This window comes from Anabrus simplex, chromosome 1 (genome assembly GCF_040414725.1).
Source record: "Anabrus simplex isolate iqAnaSimp1 chromosome 1, ASM4041472v1, whole genome shotgun sequence".
NCBI lineage: Eukaryota > Metazoa > Arthropoda > Insecta > Orthoptera > Tettigoniidae > Anabrus > Anabrus simplex.
In genome coordinates this window covers 392,499,079-392,521,708 of record NC_090265.1, presented here as the reverse complement: position 1 = coordinate 392,521,708, position 22,630 = coordinate 392,499,079, and the positions used below count along the sequence as shown (strand labels likewise).

General features: G+C 40.1%; 1 protein-coding gene across 4 annotated transcripts in view; it reads left to right on the top strand.

The window, feature by feature from the left end:
* Window positions 1–191: 191 nt before the first annotated feature.
* Window positions 192–22,630, top strand: part of LOC136856830 (sodium channel modifier 1) — a 100,736-nt gene continuing 78,297 nt past the window's right edge. For all 4 annotated transcript variants that reach the window (XR_010858468.2, XR_010858470.2, XR_010858469.2 and 1 more), the window contains exon 1: window positions 192–446. Coding sequence is in view for 1 of the 4 variants with exons in the window: in XM_067134995.2 (XP_066991096.2) it covers window positions 396–446 (51 nt within the window). In the remaining 3 variants the exon portion in view is untranslated. The remainder of the gene's footprint in view (window positions 447–22,630) is intronic.

The following is a 22,630-nucleotide window of genomic DNA, read 5'->3' as shown; positions in this document are numbered from 1 at the left end:
TTAGACTGTGGTTTAAACTGGCATTCACGATCACACTGAATCCATTTATGGTCCGCCCTCTTGCCAATAATCGAAACCTGCCCTGGAGTCGGTCTTGCTACAGTGTTGGCGATACTGTGTAAAACATATATAGATATATAAAAAAAAATTGAAGTCATTTGACATTGGGATATTTTGTGCCAGAGGAGGGATATTTGGTGGGCTGTAGGGATGTTTCACTGCAAGGAAGTTGACGAAATTGTTGTATATTGATATTGTGATTTTCATAGGTTCTGTTTTTGGAGGTTAAGTTGTGTTTTTTCGAGTTGTGAACATTACAACAGGGTGCTATACAATTAAATATTGCATCAGGGGAAGGGAACCTTTTATCAGTTACGAAGTGTCAGTGACTGAATATGTCTTTTAAGCGAGAAGGCGATGATGTCGCTCTGCTTCGAAATTTGAAGGTTATTTTTTGTTTATGACATTGATAGTGTTGTGCAGTGTGATATTACATTGCACGTATGATTGGTGCATAATGAATGGATTTTTTTCTTTGAGAAACAAATTGCACCCTGTAACGATGATTGACTGTCACTGTTATTGATATAATGTTAAAGGAAAATCGTTACGACGTTCGTAATGAATAAAATTGTCATTTCTCATTAAAGCTCTTCAAGCATAATCAGTATTTTGGAATTTTATAAAATTAAAGAGATTATCAGTGTCTACGCTAATATGATAATACATAAGTAATCACTGTAAATTTAATGACTGCACAATTTACTTAGACTACAGGGCACACATTGTGGCATTACAAAATAAAATAATAAGAATATATTGCAGCCGAATGGCCATTATGGTACATAACCAAAACTTTATGATTTACAATATTCTAGTAATGATTTTGTTCTCACTAAACGTTTGTTGAAATGGTAAGGTTAATATTGTTTATTTCACAACACACACACACACACTGTGGACACGGGTCGTGAAAACCTCGGCGCGCACATAGTTGGTGGTGAAATCCATGTACAGCTAGTCTGTTCAAGGTGCTACTTAGGTCGTTGCTTGGTCCTGTCCAACTTCAGTCCAATATGGCGTCTGTTGAGTAGAAGTCTGGGTCAATCTCTGCCCTTTTCCTTTGCCTGGTTAGGAGCAATTCCTGTTCCTGTTGTTTGGCTTGGAGTGGCAGTCTGATTCTCAAATCTTCTACTAAAAATATTTCTTTGGCTAGCTCGTATGCCAGTCTTGAACGTGACATCTTGGAGATTCCCACAATCCTTGTAAGGAATCTAGCCTTAACGTTTTCTATGGTCTTTAAGTCGGTTGCTGTTAGATTCTCCCAGATTATTTCTAGCCCACAGCTTAGTACTTTCAGCACCTTGGCATAGAACAGAGTCATGGCTGTGGATATAGTCAATCTAGTGGGTTCACTAATACTTCTTATTGCTGCCATAGACCTATCCCTTATATGGTTTCTAAATGAGGTGGCTGAAGGCTGAAGCGTTATTCTGAGGTATTAAAATGATTCTACAATTTCTATGTCTTTCCCGCTGCATAGTATTCTGTCATTGTATGAGATTCTTCCTCCCTTTTGGAAAACCATCTGCACCATCTCGCTAGTGTTGATTACTAGGCTGTTGTTTGCGGCGTAGTCTTCGAGTTTAACCATTACATCTTGGAGTTCGTCTCTGTTACTTGAACCTATAACTATGTCGTCTACATACATATGTAGTACAACTGAGGTGTTGCAAGTGATGTTTATGATATCAGCAACGACTGTATTGTATAGCAGGCGGCTGAGTGGATCACTTTGCAGCACTCCATTTGTTTGCATTTTGGGGACTGAAGATGTCTTGCTGTCTTGAACTGTGACTATGGTGTGTGCTAGGATGTTAAGATATTTATTGTTATGGTCAGCGGATTATCTGATCCAATTATGCTTTCCAGTTTACCAAGGAGCATTTCTCTGTTTAGGAGTTCAAAAGCTTTCCTAAAGTCAATAAAGACAGCATAAAATTTCCCTTTTCAATCGATGTCTCATTGCATTCTGTGTACTGTTGATGAGGTTTTGAACTGCATTGGGAGTTCCCCTACCTTTCATGAAGCCGAACTGGTGTTCGGGCATTGATCCTGCGGTTTCTAAAACAAGTCTATTCTCTAGAATCTTGGTATATATCTTGAAGAGGTTGTATTCAAGAGCAATGCCTCTGTAGGCGTCAGGGTCTTCTCTGTTTCCCTTGCCTTTGTAGAGCATCCTTATATCGGTCTGTCTCTATATTTCCGGTACTTCTCCTGTTGTCGTGCATGTGTTGAACAGGGTGGTCCATATGCGTATCAATAGGTCGCATGAGTCTTGCATATTTTCATTGAATACACCATCTGGTCCTGGTGCTTTTTTGTTTTTTTAGGCTTGAATGGCCGTTTTGATTTCTTCCTGATCTACGAGATAAGTCGTATTGCATTATTTATATTCCTTTGGAGCAGGAGAGCCATCTCAAGGTTTTGCTAGTTCAGGGTCTCAGAGAAGTGGTTTCTCCAGGATGTTATTGGAAGTTCAGGAGTGTCACTCATGGATCGTTTCTTGAGTGCTGTAAAAGGGCAGCTCTGAAGAAGGTTTTCCCATATTTTTGCATAGGCAAATCCTAGGGCTGTACCATATTAAAGTCCATGGTCTATACCTTCAAAGCATCATCGAATACAAGGCTGTATTAGTGTGACTTTAAACAGTTTTCCATTTGAACGTTGAACTGAAAGATTCTTTTTTTTTTCCTGGAATTATTTCTGTAATTGTCATCATAAAGTCATTGTCACATCACCATAAGACCTATCTGTGTCGGTGAGACATAAAAGAAACTTGAAAAAAAGAAAGGCACATGCTCTCCCTACTCATCCACCCAGGTATTGTATGGCACGGGGATCAGGATTTCCAATGATATTTGCTATAGGCCCACTCCTTGGATGAGCCCTTGGTGCCTTGTTGGAGGAGTTGAGACAGCAGCAGCTCTGTACTAACACTCACCCCAATGCTTTCTGCTTCTGCCGATCCCATGCTAGCTATCAAAACATCAATTAAATTACAGAAATTGGCAGGGAAAAACAAAACAAAAACAATGTAGCAGAGGCACTACAGTGAAAGATTTCTTTTACAAAAAAAAAAAAATTGATACAAAATTTCTCTGCTCTACCACGAAGACCCGTAAGGTATTGATTTTTGGAAAACCAGTCATCAAACTTAACCTTTGCAAAATGTAGAGGTGACAAGAAGAGATGAAGCCAAATAGCAAACTTGCATGTCAATATTACCCACAACCCCACTCCAGTAAGAATAGAATAGATTTATTTATCATCAACAGGTTATTTTCCCAATTAAAGATGATTCAATAAAACATAATATACAACCAATAAATTTAATTAATTTATTAAACGCAATGTGTACTATCAAGTTTTTCACCACTCTGTATAAATATACAACAAATACACCTTAGGTAAATAACACTAATTTCCTAAAATATTAACCATGTTCAAACCAAATCTAGAGACCTTTTTATATGGATATTTACAAAACCATAAATAAATAAATAAATAAATAAATGAATAAAACTCAACCTCCTTAAATACTGTAATTGACATTATTAAACTACATGGAGTAACATTTACATATCTTACATATAGCCTAGGGCCTTACATTCATGAGTAAGCTGAGTGAGGGTGAATCTTTTAGTGACAAAGATGCTAACATTGATAACTGTGATTTGGGCATTTAGTGATTTTTGTCGCATACAGTGCTTTCAGGTGAGGGCATGATTAGTGTAGTTGCTTAGCCACTAACTTTCCACCTGTGTGGGCAAGGTTGGATTCCCGGACAATCTTGTGTTGGAATTTTCACCTAAAAAGCATGTGATGTCTGAAAGGGCATCCAGCTTTAAAAACCTGGTAATACCCAAAATGAGCCAGGTGGCTTGCAGGCAGATTTTAAAGAAGCATTTACGGTAATACAGTGTGATGTTTTCAATTGAACTTCATAACTCATGAGGACATTACCAAAGAAGGAATGCAGTTTCAACAAGAATTTTATATCATGGTTTATGTGTTGCGTGTATAGTTTTAAAGTTTAGTACCGTAAAGTGGAGTAATTTTGGCTTCCAGGGTAAATTGGGCCACTGACATATGGCAACACTGATTTTCTCCTGCCCCCTGTAGCCTACTATAAAAGATGAATCACTTGCAACAACTAGTCCGGCTCCATGGCTAAATGGTTAGCGTGCTGGCCTTTGGTCACAGGGGTCCCGGGTTCATTTTCCGGCATGGTCTGGAATTTTAACCATCATTGGTTAATTTCGCTGGCACGGGGACTGGGTGTAAGTGCCGTCTTCATCATTTCATCCTCATCACGACATGCAGGTCGCCTACGGGTGTCAAAACAAAAGACCTGCACCTGGCGAGCCAAACATGTCCTCAGACACTCCCTGCAATGAAAGCCATACGCCATTTCATTTCATTTCATTTTTTACTTGCAACAACAGGCAATAGAATACTCTATCAACACTTGCTAGTTCAAAGAATATAGGCGGGCTCATCGTTGAGTCAAGCAATTTGTTTCGCAGCACCGACTATTGTCTTGTAGGGTAATATTGGAAAACAAACTGTTCTCCAGCCCCAGCATCTGATTCTCTACTCCAGTGGTTTATGGTGTTAGAAAGTAAGTATGTCTCGTAATTGATCAACTGAATTTGATGCATTTTATTCAGTTAGGTTTTTCATGGAATAGTTTTGTGATAAACTTGTCCTGTCCTCTTCCAGGGTAACTTCGGCCATGCCAAGAAGATACAAGAAAGTTTTAGGCAGTCACGGGTATTGTAATTACAATTACAAGAAGGGCACAATAACAATTCGGCAAGCCTCAGAGAAATATGCTGTTCCATGATTGACCATGCAAGACAAGCTGAACAAGAAGCACACGGGAAAAATAGGACATCCATGCATTCTTTCAGTTGAGGTTTGCTTTGACGCTTACATGTATCTGCTTCCTTTATACCCCCGAGGTATTGCAAACCGAGATTTTTTTATCTCTTGCTTGACTCGACAATGAGCCCACATATATTTTTTGAACTAGCGACTGTTGATAGAGCATTCTATTGCCCGCATATTTTAGTTGTTGCAAGTGATTCATCTCTTATAGTATAGGGGGCAGGAGAAAATCTGTGTTTTCAGGAAGAAGCCGACTTCATCCATGGACTTACTACGTGTACTGTATGTGGATATCCGTAACATCTGCAGACATCAGAGTTGTGTTGAAGGATTATCTAGACAGAGAGGGAAAAACAATTTCCATCCTCAAAGATAACGTGCCTGGTGCAGACTGGCTAAAAAGTTTTGATAGACATTGAAATTTATTCTGCTGTGCGGAAAATATCAAATGTGCTAAAGCCTCCATAGGATCAGTAGAAATTGGTGAATACTTTGACAACTTAGAAGTATCACTGGAAAGAATTCCTCTTGAAAACATTGTAAACCACGATGAAACTAATTTTGTAGATGATCCGGGTAAAGTTAAAGTGATTGTAAAAAGAGGAAGTAAACACCCTGAGAGGATTACTGACTCATCAAAGAGTGGAACTTCTGTCATGTTGACAGGAACAGGCCCAGGAGAGTTGTTGCCTCCATATGTGCTCTATTGAGCCAAACATTTGTACGTAGGCTGTATGGAAAGAGGTGTTACTGGTGAATAATATGACAGAAATGAAAGTGATTGGTTTGATATGACCATTTCTGCGGAATGGTTTTCTACAATTTGTCTGGCGTATCTCAAAAAGTTGCCCATTAAAAAAAAATAGGCCTAATAGGTGATAACCTGTCCAATCATCTGTCAATGGTAGTGATCAGACAGTGTGAGAACAACAGTATATCATTTGTCCTCCTGCCACCAAATTCAACTCGTCTAACACAACCATTGGATGTTGCACTTTATGTCCACTTAAAATGTCTTGGAGGAAACAGTTGAACAAATGGAAGACTAAGAATAGAGGAACCGTACCTAAAACAGAATTTCCCAGAGTTTTCAAGGTGAACCTGGAGGATATACGGGATGAAAGGTTGAAAGCTAGCCTGAAATCTGACTTCAAAGCTGCAGGACTTTGTCTTCTAAATAGAGATGCTGTCCTAAGAAGACTTCCTGACTTTACCAAAAGTCAGAGTTTGGAAAAGTCATGGAGTGAATCATTCACAAATCTCCTGAAGATATCTCTGTTAGGAGAGATGAATAATTCCAGATTCAAAGGTAAATGACTGAATGCGAGGCCTGGACGAAGTGTAACCACAAACCACATATCAGAGCAACCCCAAGATTAACGAGCAGCTTGAAGAAAATGATGAACTTTGCAGCCAAGGAGAGAGAATTTCAGCTGAAGACAGGATGGCAAGCTTGGAAATGCAAGTAGATGGGACTGATAATTATGAAGTAGGAAACTTCGTACTTGTAAAATTTTCCAAGGACAAAAATCAGCGATTTTATGTTGGAGAAGTTAAAGAAACTGGAGAGCACTTGGTAGTGAAGTTTTTGAGGAAGAAAGCTGGAAAGGATGTGTACTTCACTTTCCCAGTTAGTCATGATGAATGTGAAGTCCAGAAAGATGATATTGTGAGGAAATTGGAAGTTCGGGACTCACTCAGGCGTTAATGATACAAATTCAAGAGCTTAATTGACAGACCAGATATTTTTTAATGTAGAAGACAGTGTATTGAGAGGACAATCCAAAAAGTAATTTTTTTTTCAACTTTTTTTCTCTTCATAAATTGGACTCACAGGAATATGATTTTGCTATCTTGATGATCTTTCATGCCATTAAAAATAGTTATGTAATATAATACATATATTTTATATAATTCGATGCTTGTAGGCTTAAGTTAAATAAACTTGTTTCTTTTTTGGACAAAATGTGAGTTGTTTGGAAATATCTTGTAAATTTGATCGCTATGCGCCTGTTTTACCATGAATTGTTTTAATTTGTTTGCCGATTATTGATATTGGGCATTCTGCAAGTTTTAAACACTTTCACGGTAGTCAAAGGAAAACTAAGAGAAAACTTTGTTTCTTGAGTTATTTTTATAGTGGGCTAAATTACTCCAAAACATGGAGTAACTCTGGCTGCTTTTTCGATTATCATAATTCATTACTGAATTAAAATTACTATTATATAAAAATACATAACAATGAAGCAAAAACACGGTGGAACTTACATTATTTTTCCAGAAAATTTAAGGGAATATTCCATGTTTAACTTTTAAAAATATACAAAAAAGTGGCTGAAGTTACCCCGTTTTACAGTACCGTATATTGTAGCTGAGGATGGTGCAATAGTGAACTGAAACTAGTCCTACTTTTAATGAGGTAGAATAAAAATTCAATCATATTTGTAAGTGTTGATTAGGTGGGAAGTCCTATAAAACTCTGGTTACTGAAGCTGGGAAATCAACACGGAAAATGAAAATCATATATTATGATTGGCTAAATTTCACAAGAAGAGATAGAATAGTAGGACATATCATAAGATATCCAGGACTTGTTCAGTTGGTCTTTGAGGGAAGTGCAGGTGTAACAACAATAGGGATAGACCAAGATATGAATATGACAAGCAGATTAGAGCAGATGAAGGATGTAGTAGTTATGTAGAAATGAAGAGATTAGCACAGGGTATTGTAGCATGGAGAACTGCATCAAGTGAGCCTATGGACTGATAACTCAAAAAGCAACATTATTGAATATTGAATTTTCACGACCGCATTGTAATCGAAACAGACTTTCAACGTATTAGGTCGTGTTATGTACATGTAGTACGTGTTGAAGAGATGTTAAGAACAGAACAAAAAGGGCCAGCCGGACACCAGTGGGATCCGAACCCACAACCTCCCGATTTCGCGTCTGTTGCTCTACCAATTGAGCTGTGGTGGCCTAGGCCATCTTTGTTCTGTTTGAAAGGATCTGAGCTACAGGTCTGGCACTGCTGCTAACACACTGTAGAGTGCGTTTAAGTCGCCCGTTGTGGGACATGTCAATGAATATTGAATTTTCACGACCGCATTGTAATCGAAACAGACTTTCAACGTATTAGGTCGTGTTAAGTACATGTAGTACGTGTTGAAGAGATGTTAAGAACAGAACAAAAAGGGCCAGCTGGATACCAGCGGGTTCGGATTTCAATGGTGTCCGGCTGGCCCTTTTTGTTCTGTTCTTAACATCTCTTCAACACGTACTACATGTACGTAACACGACCTAATACGTTGAAAGTCTGTTTCGATTACAATGCGGTCGTGAAAATTCAATATTCATTGACATGTCCCACAACGGGCGACTTAAACGCACTCTACAGTGTGTTAGCAGCAGTACCAGACCTGTAGCTCAGATCCTTTCAAACAGAACAAAGATGGCCTAGGCCACCATAGCTCAATTGGCAGAGCAACCGACGCAAAATCAGGAGGTTGTGGGTTCGGATCCCACTGGTGTCCGGCTGGCCTTTTTGTTCTGTTCTTAACATCCCTTCAACACGTACTACATGTACGTAACACGACCTAATACGTTGAAAGTCTGTTTCGATAGCAACATTATTATTAAAATAAAATTTGGAGTACAGTTTGGAAGAGAAACATATAATTTTTAGGTGAAGAACATGTCTATATACCATACTGAAAGTATAATATTCAAAATGTCCACCTTTTTCTTGAATACAGGACTTGAACAATTTTTGGGTGTGCATCAGTTGCATCACAGATTTTATTCTAGGGAAAACTGACTTCAGCAGTCTTCAAGGTTCATTTTAGGCTATCTGCACTCATGTTTATAAAAACCAGAACACCTTGAAGGACTAGAGATAGGAAGTTCATATTCACAGGACATGTGCATTAGTATGATTTAAAGATATTATTAGCATTTGAACCATGTTGGCCCTCAGGTTCAAGGTCCACATCGATATCTCGGCGCACCACCACCGACTGGCAAAATGTGCCTGCGGCTCTCGTTGTCGCTATAAACCGAAGGTAATGAATCGTTGTGACTTGAACAGACATGCTTGAAAGAGTGTGCATTATTTGCATGAGAGAACGTGATGCATCTATCCGGGAAATTACTACTGGTGTGGGACGAAGTCTGTCGGCAATGCAATGGGTGTGTGCAGAATGGTTCACAGAAGGCCCTAGAACACGACGAGATGGGTCCGGTCGCACCACCCAGACCACCCTCGAGAAGACACACCTCATTCGCGTGGTATTGCAGGACAGATCTTTGTCCTCCATGGCTCTGGCGCAATAGTGGAACAGTGTAACACGTCGTATACTATCAGGAGTGACAGTCTGTTGCCATTTTTTACGGTCTGGGTTACCGGCACATCGCCCACTTCCCCGCCTACCTTTGACTAATGTGTATAAACATGCTAGACTGCAATGGTGTATGGAATGACAGACAGGAATGGCAGTGGATAGTGTTTTCAGGCGAATCCAGGTTCTGTTTGTTTGAAAATGATGGCCGCATTTTGGTTCACCGTAGACAGGGGGAGAGGCATCACATTGACTGCATTCGCACAAGACATACAGAGCCAACTCAAGGCCTTATGGTGTGGGGTGCTATTGGGTACAACCACAAATCACAGTTGGTGCATGTCTAGGGCACTGTGACCAGTTTGACCTATGTGAATGACATCATGCAACCCATAGCCATATGCTTCCTGCATGACTCCCCAGCCATCATATTTCAGCAGGACAATGCGCGACACCACATGTTGCTGCACGAACTCGTGCCTTCTTGTTGTCACAGGTTGTCAGACTGTTGCCCTGGCCCGTCTGATCACCGGATTTGTCGCCAATCGAAAATATGTGGGATATGGTGAAACGATGGGTGCGGCGCTGTGACCCAACAATGCCAACTACCAAAGATGAACTATGGAACCAGATGAATGCAGCATGTATGGCTATACCCTAGGATGCCATACGCGTCGATGCCCATCCCACATGGAACAAGTTATCGGTGCCCTTGGAGGACCCAGGCTCTACTAGGCAACAGGACACATGCTGAACCTAGGTGACTGAAATGCCAATAGTTTCTGCAGAACATACTGATGAACATGTCCTGTGAATATAAACCTATTCTAGTTTTTCAAGGTGTTCTCTTTTTTATGAACATGAGTGTATATTAGAATGGCTCAATCATCAGTGATGACATCTCCATTTTTTGAGCCATCTGTCGAGCTGTGAGTGCATCTGGGGCATAGACACATCAGAGTGATGGTAAAGTACTTCTCAGTTGTGAAGACTTTTTTTATTAGTAAAGAGAAATTTCGGGTGAACATTTTTTACATACTGCTGAAGTAGGTCTCAGCATTTGACTAGCCTCTGTTTCTTCACTTGTGTTGTTAGGAAATGCCCAGTGCTGCGACAAAGTGCTTTCAGATCAGTGTCACTGTACAGGATTTTGGAGAACTCTTTGTTCATGCATTGATGAGCTACAGTGTCCTAGCAGACCTCAGATGATCTCTGGTCTCGCTGAAGCATTCTATTGATGAACATTCTGCTGATGCCTGGCTTATTATGGATATCGGAGATATCTGAAGATTGTGTTCCAACTTTGTGCATTTGCTATTACTGTGACATAATTCCCATAATCACCCTATTGCATGGTTATGAGACAGTGGACACAACAGATCCACTTTGAAAGTTAATGCACTCTCTTTATAGAAGTAGCTCTCCTATATGCCACCAGATGGTGTTGTAGGGAAAAAAATGGAACTTGGCTGGTAGTTTGTAGCAGTGCTTACAGTACGGCTTGGGTAGGTTTAGTACTATGCACTATCTAAGTGCAGAGATGACCTTTTAAAACTAGATTTTACAGCATAAAGATTTATTTCAATAGTCTGCATATTAATTGACACACGTTTTTACTTATACAGTAGATTGCAGGATACGGATGTTCATTTACTGCATATATACTCTGCTCCAGAAGGAAATTACAACACCATCAAAGGGTGGGTCTGCAAAGTTGCTATCAAGTATGCAAAATGAAGTCGATACAGGATGTGATCACTCAGAGCTGCAGTACGTTACTGGCTTTGAGACATGGAGTCAATAAGACCCTAAATCAATTCCTGAGAGTCTGCAACTCACACATGTTGCACCTTGTTCCACAGTTCAAGGGCTGAGATGTGTTCAGTTATATATCCGTTATGTCCCACATGTTCAAAAGAGTTTAGGTCTGGGAACCTGCTAAGTTATTGTAATTGTGAGGTTATGGAGTGCTTCCTTGGAGATGTGTGCAGTGAACACAGGCATTGTACTGCTGTAGCATCCTGTTTGTAGTGCTTACCATCAGGCAAGCAACCACTGGATTGAGTACCCTGTCAGTATTGTTCAGCAATAATATTGCTCTTAACAATCACCAATTGCATTATCACATTAAAGCCAATTGTTCTCCAAACCATAATGCCTGGCATTGAGTTCTTGTGTTTCTCGACAGTAAGATTGGCTCAGCCCCTCTGTGGCCTCAGGGGCTCTGAACTTTGGAGCGTGGGTTGGCGACCACGAGGCCCTAAGCTGGGTCCTGACATTGCTTCCACTTACTTGTGCCAGGCTCCTCACTTTCATCTATCCTATCCGACCTCCCTTGGTCAACTCTTGTTCTTTTCCGACCCCGACGCTATTAGGTTTGCGAGGGCTAGGGAGTCTTTCATTTTCACGCCCTTCGTGGCCCTTGTCTTCCTTTGACCGGTATCTTCATTCTTCGAAGTGTCGGATCCTTTCCATATTTTCCCTCTGATTAGTGTTATATAGAGGATGGTTGCCTAGTTGTACTTCCTCTTAAAACAACAATCACCACCACCACCACCTCAGCCCCTCTGTGTTGATCATTGTGCCAAGATAAGACTGATTCATCACTGAAGTTGTCACTATGCCATTTATCAACACAAATTGATATTCGTCGGACTGAGTGGCTCAGACGGTTGAGGCGCTGGCCTTCTGACCCTAACTTGGCAGGTTTGATCCTGGCTCAGTCCGGTGGTATTTGAAGGTGCTCAAATACGTCAACTTCATGTCGGTAGATTTTCTGGCACGTTAAAGAACTCCTGTGGGACTACATTCCGACTCCTCGGCGTCTCCGAAAACTGTAAAAGTAGTTAGTGGGACGTAAAGCAAATAACATTATTATTATTATTATTATTATTATTATTATTATTATTATTATTATTATTATTATATATATAATTCGCTGGGGCCATCAAGGACCACGTTAAGTCTTGTTGCATTTGACACTGAACTTGGCCTTCTTTAGAGCCCAAATTTCCCTCATTCTTTGTGAGTGGGCCTGCTTACGCTCCTCTGTCCAAGGGGCACCGTGTCTTCTCTTCGGTTGCTCGTCTCGGTTTAGCCCGTTCGTCAATATTTTCTTGCGGAAGAGATCTCTGTTAAAGGCGTCTTCAGCTGAGATATGTAGCATTTGCAGGTCTTCTTTGGTATTTCTAAACCAGGGAATTGTGGTTTTGGGGTTTGAATCAAAAAAGTGAAAGATTTCTTTAGTTAACTTTCTTCTGTCCATTCTTTTCAGATGACCGTAAAATCGTGCCCGTCTTTTCCTGATTGTGTCGGTAATTTTCTCTATTTTGCTGTAGACTTCCTTGTTGGATCTCTTTTGATGGATTCCATTTCTGTACTTTGATCGAAAGATTCCTCTCACAATTTTGCGTTTTTTTCTCCAGTTCTTCAAGGAGTCCTTTGTTGGCATTTAGAGACAGGGTTTCGGCTGCATATAGAACTACTGGCTTCAGAACTGTTTCATAGTGACGTATCTTGGTGTTTTGGGAAAGGCATTTTTTGTTGTAGATTGTGCGGGATGTTTGGTAGGCTATTTCCAGTTTGCGTACTCGCTCCTGAAGTGCTTCTTTGTCCAGTCCATTTTTCATGATGATCTCATCCAGGTATTTGAATTTGTCTACTCGGGTGATGTCCCCGTATTTTGTATGGAGTTTTGGTGGAGCCTCTTTGATGTTAGTCATTACTTCTGTTTTCTCAAACGATATCTGCAAACCAGTTTGTTCGGCAATTTCCTTTAAATTTTCAACTTGAGCTCTAGCGGTTTCTATGTCGGTTGAGAGAACAGCAATATCATCGGCAAATGCTAAGCAGTCTGTTGCGATCCCCTTGGATTTGGTTCCTATTCTCAATGGACTGTAGTTGGTTTCCTGTAATCTCACCCGCCAGGTTCTGATGATCTTTTCAAGAACACAGTTGAAGAGTATCGGGGATAGCCCATCACCTTGTCGGACTCCTGTTTTGATGTCAAAGGAATGCGAGAGACATCCATGGAACTTCACCTTGGATTTTGTAATGGTCAGGGTGGCTTTAATTAATGCCAGCAGTTTCAAATCAACTCCAAATTCATTTAAGATGTTTAGCAGTACTTCCCGGTCAATGGAGTCGTACGCCTTCTTAAAGTCCACAAAGACAGACACATACTGCTTGGACCTTAGTGTACAATATCTGATGATCGTTTTCAGATTTTGGATCTGTTCAGCTGTTGAGCGACCTTTTCTGAACCCTCCTTGGTATTCACCTATTTGATGTTCGACTTGTGCTTCCAAACGCTCCAGGATGGCAAGTGATAGAATTTTGTAAGTCACGGGTAGCAAAGATATTCCTCTGTAGTTGTTGATGTTCTTCACGCTGCCTTTTTTGTGTAATGGATGGATCAAAGCTATTTTCCAATCTTCGGGTAGGGTCTCCTTGTTCCAAATTTCTTCTATTTGCTTTTGCAAGATATCAAGTGATTCCTGTGGGGCATATTTCCATAGTTCTGCTACTACTGAGTCTTTCCCCGGCGCTTTGTTATTTTTGAGACGGGCAATTTGGCGCTCGATTTCATCTCTGTCGGATGGTCTGGAATCTGGGTACCTGTGTAAGGGTTCCTTGGTCTCAATAGCGCTTTGCGGTTTAGAGCAATTAAGTAAATTCTTGAAGTAATCTGCCAGAATGCTGCAATTTTCTTCATTTGACGTCGCCAGTGTGCCGTCTGTTCACTCAAAGCATATAGATGGTGGTTTATAGCCAGTGAGTTTGCGTTTGAAGGTTCTGTAGTACTCTCTGCTTTCATTCTTCCTAAAGTTTTGTTCTATCTTTTCAATGAGAGATTTTTCGTATTTACGTTTCTCAGTTCTGAATACCCTAGCTGCTTGGGCACGTTGGGTTTTGTAGGTTTCCCAATCATTTTCTGATTTCGTACAGTTGTACTGTTTCCACGCCTTGAGACTTTCTTGGAGGACTGATTCGCAGGTACTATTCCATCAGGCATGCTTTTTGCTTCTCTTGATTTCTGCAACGTCTTTGGCGGCCTCAACAAGGAGACTTTTGGCGTTGTTAAAGTCACAGTCATTTGGTCTAGCCTTCTCCTGGACTCCTCGACCCTTTGCCGAAGTTTATCATTGTCGAAGCGTGTGATCTGTTTGGTTGTCTTCCTTGTGTTTGCGGGAATTGGTTTGAATTTGATAAGAGACATATAATGATCTGAGGCCATATTGATGCCGTTCTTTACCTTGACATTCATAATCTCAGGGCTGTTTCTCCTGGAGATCGCAACATGATCAATTTTGAACTCTCCGAGAGCTTAGACGGGAGAACGCCAAGTCATTTGCTTTCTGGGTAAATGGCGAAAGTGGGTCGACATGACCTGCAGGTTGTGATTTTCGCAAATGGTCACCAGTCTTTTGCCGTTGGGATTGGTTCTTTTGTGAGCAGGGTAATTTCCTGTAACTTTCTTGTACTTCTGCTCACGACCTAGTTGGGCATTGAAGTCACCCAAAAGAAGCTTGACATGGTGTTTGGGGATTTTGTTCAATTTTTCATCCAGTAGGTCCCAGAAATTATCAACTTCGTCTGGAGCAGACTTGTTTTTATCGTTTGTAGGAGCATGTGCGTTAACTAGGGCGTAGGTTTTGTTCGCGCATTTAATTGTGAGTATAGACAATCTGTCATTCACAGGTTCGAAATTTGCAACCGATTTCAGGATCTTGGTTCTAACAGCAAACGTGGTTCCAAGCATCACAGCTCCATTGAGGATTCCTCTTTGCGCTTTGCTCTTGAAAAATCGGTAGCTTTCAGATTCAAAAATCTCTCCATCTGGGTACCTAGTTTCCTGTAGGGCCACTATTGATATCTGATTTTTGTGAAGAGCTTTGGTGAGGGTTTTCAGCTTGCCAGTTTGTGTAAGTGAATTTATGTTGAAAGTTGCTAGAAAGGTTTTAGATTTTGGCCTGAGTTTTTGACTCTTCGGGGTACACTGAGACACTCCGACTCGTCTCTTGCATGATGTCGAGTCTCCCCCAGAATCCGAACGGGACTTGTGCGCCGTGGCGTTCACGACGAGGGATTTATCCGAAGACTTACCCCCTGGGGTATGTTTCTTGAAATGTTGTGCCATCATGCTTTTTGACTTGACTTTGCTTTGGACGGGTACCCATCCTTTTACAACTAGGATTGTTAGCCCTAGAGGTTGCCTCAAGATGTTTTCTGGCTTCTGGTCATTTACCAGTCTTCGTCGTAACCCTGGCAAGGGACCAGTTTTTTTTTCACGGTGGTATTTTATTTCCCTACTACCCTCTGACTCTGCTGGCGGCAGAGCGAGCGAGCTTCCCCAATTCCCATGGGACACGCCCGATGGAGGTAACCGGTAAATCCCCACGCGGGTATTATTATTATTATTATTATTATTATTATTATTATTATTATTATTATTATTATTATTATTATTATTCATGAGGACTAAGTCAACCTTACCTGTTGATTTAGTGGGATCAATGAAAGACTTGCTGTAAGAACACAGGGTCGTGAGCCAGCTGCACATAAATAATAACTAGTTGTATGTTTTGCAATGTGGGATAAGTTGCTCAAATTTGCAGTGATGTTCCTCAGAGGTTCCTCCAGGTTATCTAAATGATGCAGCAATTTTCTTGCACTAGTGTCCATCAGATTGGCCCTATGCTATGTTTACAAGCATGTGTGTTAATTTGACAATCTGCTGACATACACACTGTAGGCTACTGTAGTTGCATCATGATCAGCCACTGTTCTGAGAGATTACATATTCTCACACAGACCAAGTATGTGATCCTCTTCTACTGCAAGAGTTGTTAATATTGTGCTTTTCTCTGTTATCAAGACATGTTTGACAAGTGATACGCAATTTCCATTTTGGGTAATGTACATTACTTAATTTATGCATTAAAGTAGTCTGTATTGTTTCTGATGCTTCATATATTCTCATATTTGTGTGCAGTAGTGGTGTATGTGTACCTGAAACTTTGTTGTCCCATATAATCAAGCAGTGTATGAACATGTTACAAAACCATCTTGTGTGAAATACATTTATCATCTTTAACTTCTTCCACATCACTTCAACTGTCCTGCATCTTCTTAGTCCTCTGTGATACGGAAGAGGGAAGAATGGTTGTAATTTTACGTGACTGTTGATATTGTTATTGTTCCCATGGGACCTCCAGTTTTACGTGGATTCTGAACGAAGGAGATGTGACTTCTCGTCTCAAAAATTTTGCGTCCATCAGCCAGGTACTGAACCGTAGCTTCCTTCAAGTCATTGACAACGCCACTTGGCTATTACACTCCAACAATCCTCTCTGGTGACAGTAGCAACAATTTTCTTGTCATAAAGCAGGTTGGCTATGAGGTATGGGTTTTGTAGCTGTAAGCTTGCATTTGGGAAATTGGTGCGTTCTGATTTGAAATTTGCAAGCATGAAGATACTTTTCCATCATTTCCCATTTTTACACCAAATGAATGCTGAGTTGTATGGTAATTAAGGGTATAGTTGGTGTTTCTCAATCCTAGTCACCCCGTGTGGGTAAATTCCCAGATTTATCTTCACAAACAAAACATGTCATGGATACCACGTTACAACAAAAATGTACCATGGACTCCATGTCACAGTCTTTTTGTCACAGTGATACTATGTAACAGCAGAATTTATGTCATTGGGATATTATGTCACAGTGGAATTTGTCATTCGGATATTATGTCATAAGTAAGAATATCTTTAGGTTTGTCAGCCAGTTGATACAATAAATAAATGACGCAAAGTATTATAATGTTCATATTTTATTGTCAAGTCTAACAAGAATACGTTTTGCAGATGTAACACTTCATCAAATAATGATCAGATTTGGATATTGCATTTAAAGAAAAGGACGAAATAAGTTGTTAAACTCTATTTAGACTGCACAAGCAAAGTCGTGACCAAGGATTCTCAAATACTCTGTGATCTTGTTTTTGTCCCTACATTCCTGGTATCTGTGAATCCTTTCAACCCACTTGTCAAGATCCAAGTACTTCTTTTTATCATACGTGAGTGGCCACTTTGCAATCTCTCAATATCATGACTTAAATCTGAGATTTCTTTCTGCAGATGCTCAAGTAGATGATAAATGGACAGATGATAATTACCAGTCATTTTGTTTATGCGACTATGCCATAGTTCATGAATATTGGTTGTACGTGATGGATTTAAGATAACCCTGTAATAGCATTCCAGGTTGCTGGAGGAAAAATTTGTTGATCTTTGGCTTCCACTCTGACACCTTCCCGTGTTATAGTTTGTCTCCAGGGAATCACAGATTAACAGCAGATCATCACTAATCTCTTCTCTTAACAAATGAAATACCTTGGAAACATGGTGCAGAGGTATCAAATGAAATTGTACCCATGTTTCAATGTTGTCTTTCCAAATTTTCTGCTTATATCCTTCACCACAGACAAGGGAAAATGTGAAAGAGACAACCACCAGTTCGGGAATTAGAGAAAGTGTTTCTCACCGCTGTCATCTCTGCAACTTGGTAGCTGGCCAGTATAAAATCTGGTTGTAGGCCTCAACTAATTCAGTTCGAAATGTTCTGCTCTAGTATATGAAAGATTTCATGTGTTCCTTTATCATGCCTCTTAATGCAAAAACAGTAGGTAAGAATGTTTGTTTTTGCTTCTTCTGTTAAAGGAAGTTTCAACTCGTGTTCCTCTAAAGTACTTCCACAACACATTATGGTCACAGGAGAAGATTTTTCTTTTCCAGAATAAAATTAGACAGTGGCCATTTCCTCATTTAACTTGACTCATCTGCATGATAAATTTGGTCTTCTATTCTAGCACTTATTTCTGGGTTACAAATGTCCACTGCTGCTGTATTGTGACTCAGACTTTGGTCCCCCTGTGGGTGGGGGTGGTAGAATAACACCCACAGTATCTCCTGACTGTCTTAAGAGGCGACTAAACGGGGCCCCAGGCGCTCTGAACTTGGGAGCATGGGTTGGCGACCACAGGGCCCTTAGCTGAATCCTGGCATTGCTTCCACTTACTTGTGCCAGGCTTCTCACTTTCATCTATCCTCTTTGACTTTCCTTGGTCAACTCATGTTCTTTTCCAATCCTGACGCTATTAGGTTTCCGAGTGCTAGGGAGTCTTTCATTTTCATGCCCTTCGTGGCCCTTGTCTTTCTCTGGGCGATACCTTCATTTTTTAAAGTTTTGGATACCTTCCATTTTTTCTGCCTGATTAGTGTTATTAGGAGGATGGTTGCCTAGTTGTACTTTCTCTTAAAACATAATCACCACCTCCACCACCACCACGACCATCACTCAGACTTTGGTTTTCTACATATAACTATTGAATACTGTATCATTATTTCAACCTCGTCAGTCATCTGGAGTTGCTATAATACCTATCTGTGTCGGTGCAACATAAAGCAGCTTGCGAAAAAAAAAAAAAAAAGAACTCATTTTATAATCCCAGTGATACATGAAAGAGCATAGCAACCATTGCACCAGGGATATGAATTCCTTCAACTCACTTCTGGTTAGACCACTGGAAAAGAACTGAATTGAGAATACAGTGATGTTTGCATGCATGTCTGTTCTGGATATCTTTGTTACATTGTCATTCTCCTGTAAATTACATCCTGGACTGTTCAAATACTTGTGCTATATTCACTGACTAATTTCATGATCAGCTCCCCTCTTCAGTTTTTGCATGATTTCAGCTGTTGTTTTAAGATTAACAGCACTCTTTTTTTTTTTTTAACGCTTAACATGATACAGTTGCAATGATCAGTCAGATTCCCTATCAGTTGTTTACCTGGTCTTTCTGTAAAGAAAAAAAAAAAAAAAAAAATCCAATCACCAACCTATTTAAAACTCATAACACTAATTCCAACATTTTTTATAACACACAATAATGACATATATTCCAATTCAGGAGCTTACAAACACAAATCTCAGAAGTGCACTTCAAGCTTCAATCTTCCATATCCATTATCAGGAACATATTAATGCTAAAAAGCATAATAGATTTTCAGCTACCGAGCGAGCTGGCCATGCAGTTAGGGGCGTGCAGCTGTGAGCTTGCATCTGGGAGATGGTGGATTCAAACCCCACTCCTAGCCCTTCCCTATCCCATTGTCACCCTAAGACCTTTCGGCTATGAGCGCATGTATCTCAGGTTTTCATCATCAGTTAGATCCATTGACAATATTTTATTGATTCTGCATAGAGAAAATTAGGACAGATTATGTAACATTTGAGGGGCCCAGTGAAAGAGAGGCACATGCCACCAGTGTGTGATTTGTCAGGAAAAAGGAATTAAGGAAAGCTGATTTTGGATAGTAATTTGAACTCTTGCTGTTCTACTAACAGTTGTTACAGTAACTAGATGGTGTTTTGCAAATACTATTAAACATTAGGCCATTTTATTACAATATTAAAGTATATAATGAAAAGAAATCCTGGTCATGTAGTCGCATTGCATACTTCATACAGAGTCAAACTCTTCATCGTGTTTTCTAGTTCTATTGGATTGTCACTACCATCACTTATCAATGACTGATAAAAATTTGAATATATTGGAAGCACAAATTGCAGTAAGCTTTGAAGATCTTTGAACTTCGCTACCTTAATTTGACGTCCATTTGGATACTTAGGAGGAACTAACTGACAGTCTACAAGCTTTGTAAATTGTCCATGACACTTCTGTAAACTAACTTGCACAGGTTTCTCAGTTTCATTGTGTGAATATTTGATATATACAGAATGCTCACCACTCACTATTCTAAATACCATTGCTGTTCTGATGTCTGTAGGATGTTTGTCAATACTAACATTACGTTTGATGATACTGTTCATTATAGGAGACAAAGACACAAAGTCCTTTTTCTTCATTTCAACAACAATGAATGTGTTCTTTTGCTTGCTTGAAGTTCAACCCATTTTGCTGGGGTGTACACAGCCTGTGTCTTTTTCATCTTCTCAGTAACTCCAAAATCCCTGTCACATGGCAGGAACATGTGATCAGGGAGAATAAATTTGTGTTCAACAACATCAAAATATTGTTCATCTAGAGCAGGGCCTCTCAGGGTGCATGCGCGTGGTGCATGCACTGTGCACGGTGCAAAAGACGACTTCGCTTGATTGACCAGAGTGCAGACCCCCCACTCCTCTCTCCCTACACCTGTCTCCGCGTTCCTCACCTTCACTGCTGTTTCTCCCCCACTGCGAAATATTTACGTGTGGTGAGCGGAGACGCACAGTTGTATGGGACAAGGTTACCAGTGTTATTAAAAAATTTAAAAAGTGAATTAGAAATACACATACATGTTTGAGAGGAACGTAAACATAATTTTAAAAAATGCGGAACCCGTAACCAAAATGAAAATGCTACAGTACTGGAACAGACCTCATTTGTGGATATAGAATGGTCTTCTTCAAGCTGTTTCAACTTCCTTAATTCTTTCTCTCTGATGTCTCCTATGATTTCACAATAATTTTCCGAATGTAGTCTGTTGTAGTGTCTTTCAATATACGATTTTCTTACGCACGTAATTATCGTCCCACAGATTAAGCATTTGGCGTTATCGTCACGACAAACAAACAAAAAAAATACGAAAGTTCCCAGTTCGATTGAAATGGACTTTCGGAAGTCTTTGCTTTCTTCGAAACAGGTTGCTCCATTATTATGTTGTTGTCGTGCGCTTATCTATTTCACTGATAAACATGTCGTCTACCACCAAACGCTTCGTCGCTCTCAGCACACTACACCATCCGAGTCAAGCCGAGATGAGGCGAAGCGTACCGATGCACAGTGCACAGAGCCTATGCACCTCGCTCTGCACGCGTGAGAGTTTGGGCGTTTGAGAGGCCCTGATCTAGAAGGTACAACCATAGACCTAGAATAATATAGGGTAGTTTTTATTTTGTCCAACACACGAATCAGAATAAATGATAAGCCTTCAACAACATTCATCCTTCACTATATCCAAAGCCTTTAAAACGTAGCTTGCTACTTCATCAGCCCCTCTAAATGCAACATCCTCAGACCAGACACACATCACTGCCTTCTCATCACTACAATGGTGAATACAGATATTATATGTCCAGAGTTGTCTCTTCTGTTTCAGTCAAAATATAGGGTGTTGGCAATGCTTGTTGTAAGTCCATACACAAAACGAGTATATCACTACCATCCTGTTTTGGCTCTTTTGTGTCACATTTGAGAGAGCTTCAGCTTTTTCAAGGTGTAGGTTGATGTCTGTGGATTTGGTGTTACTACCTTCCTTAGCAGAATCACAAATACGACATGTATCCCTCAAAGGCAATTTAAAACCAATATTGTATTCCATGTTGAAAATGGTTTCATATAAATGTTTCACCAACCCAGATCTTCACAGTACAAACGATACATTTCAGCAATTGAGTGAACAGAGGTTATGTAGGACTTGTTCGGATTCTGGATTCTACTGTGATGACATGTGTACCTTGGAAATATTTCGATGTGATTTCTAACCTTATTTTTCTCTCGTTATCAATGGCATGCTGTCTGTTAACATGCTTGCCTCTTCTGTCCTCTCTAGGTGTATGTACAGATACGTGTGATTTAGTTTTTTTAATTTACAAGTCGTTTTATGTCGCACCGACACAGATAGGTCTTATGGCGACGGTGGGCAGGGAGAGGGAAGGAAGCGGCTGTGGCATTAATTAAGGTACAGCCCCAGCATTTGCCTGGTGTGAAAATGGGAAACCACCGAAAACCATCTTCAGGGTTGCCGACAGTGGTGTTCGAACCCGCTAACTCCCGAATAGTGGATACTGATCGCACATAAGCAACTGCAGCTATCGAGCTCAGTGTGATATAGGTTCATGACTCTCAGTGTCACATAGTTCATTGTTGCGAACAGTCCTCAAACGTTTCACAGAAATGGCATGCCGAGTACTAAAACTTCAGTCCTACACACTTCACTAACTGGAGTGTCATGATTAAAATACCTGAAAGAAACCTTCCTCTGGCTTACTGTTGGAACCTTCCTTTTCTTTGGATATGCTTTCTTAGCACTTAATAAACCTCACTTTCCAAATAAATAAGCATTTTGCTTATTATAATATCCCATCTTATAAAACTCAATAAATATCTCCTCCTTCTGTTCTTTATTCAATGCTGAGTATTTACAGAAACTTGTTTTGCAGCATGGATCATTGGCACTATTAAACACTTTCTCAGGCACAATCTTATTGTTTCGAGGTTTATATTCTTTTCCTTTATTTCTTAACCTCTTCCTTTCATTATCTTTTCAGTT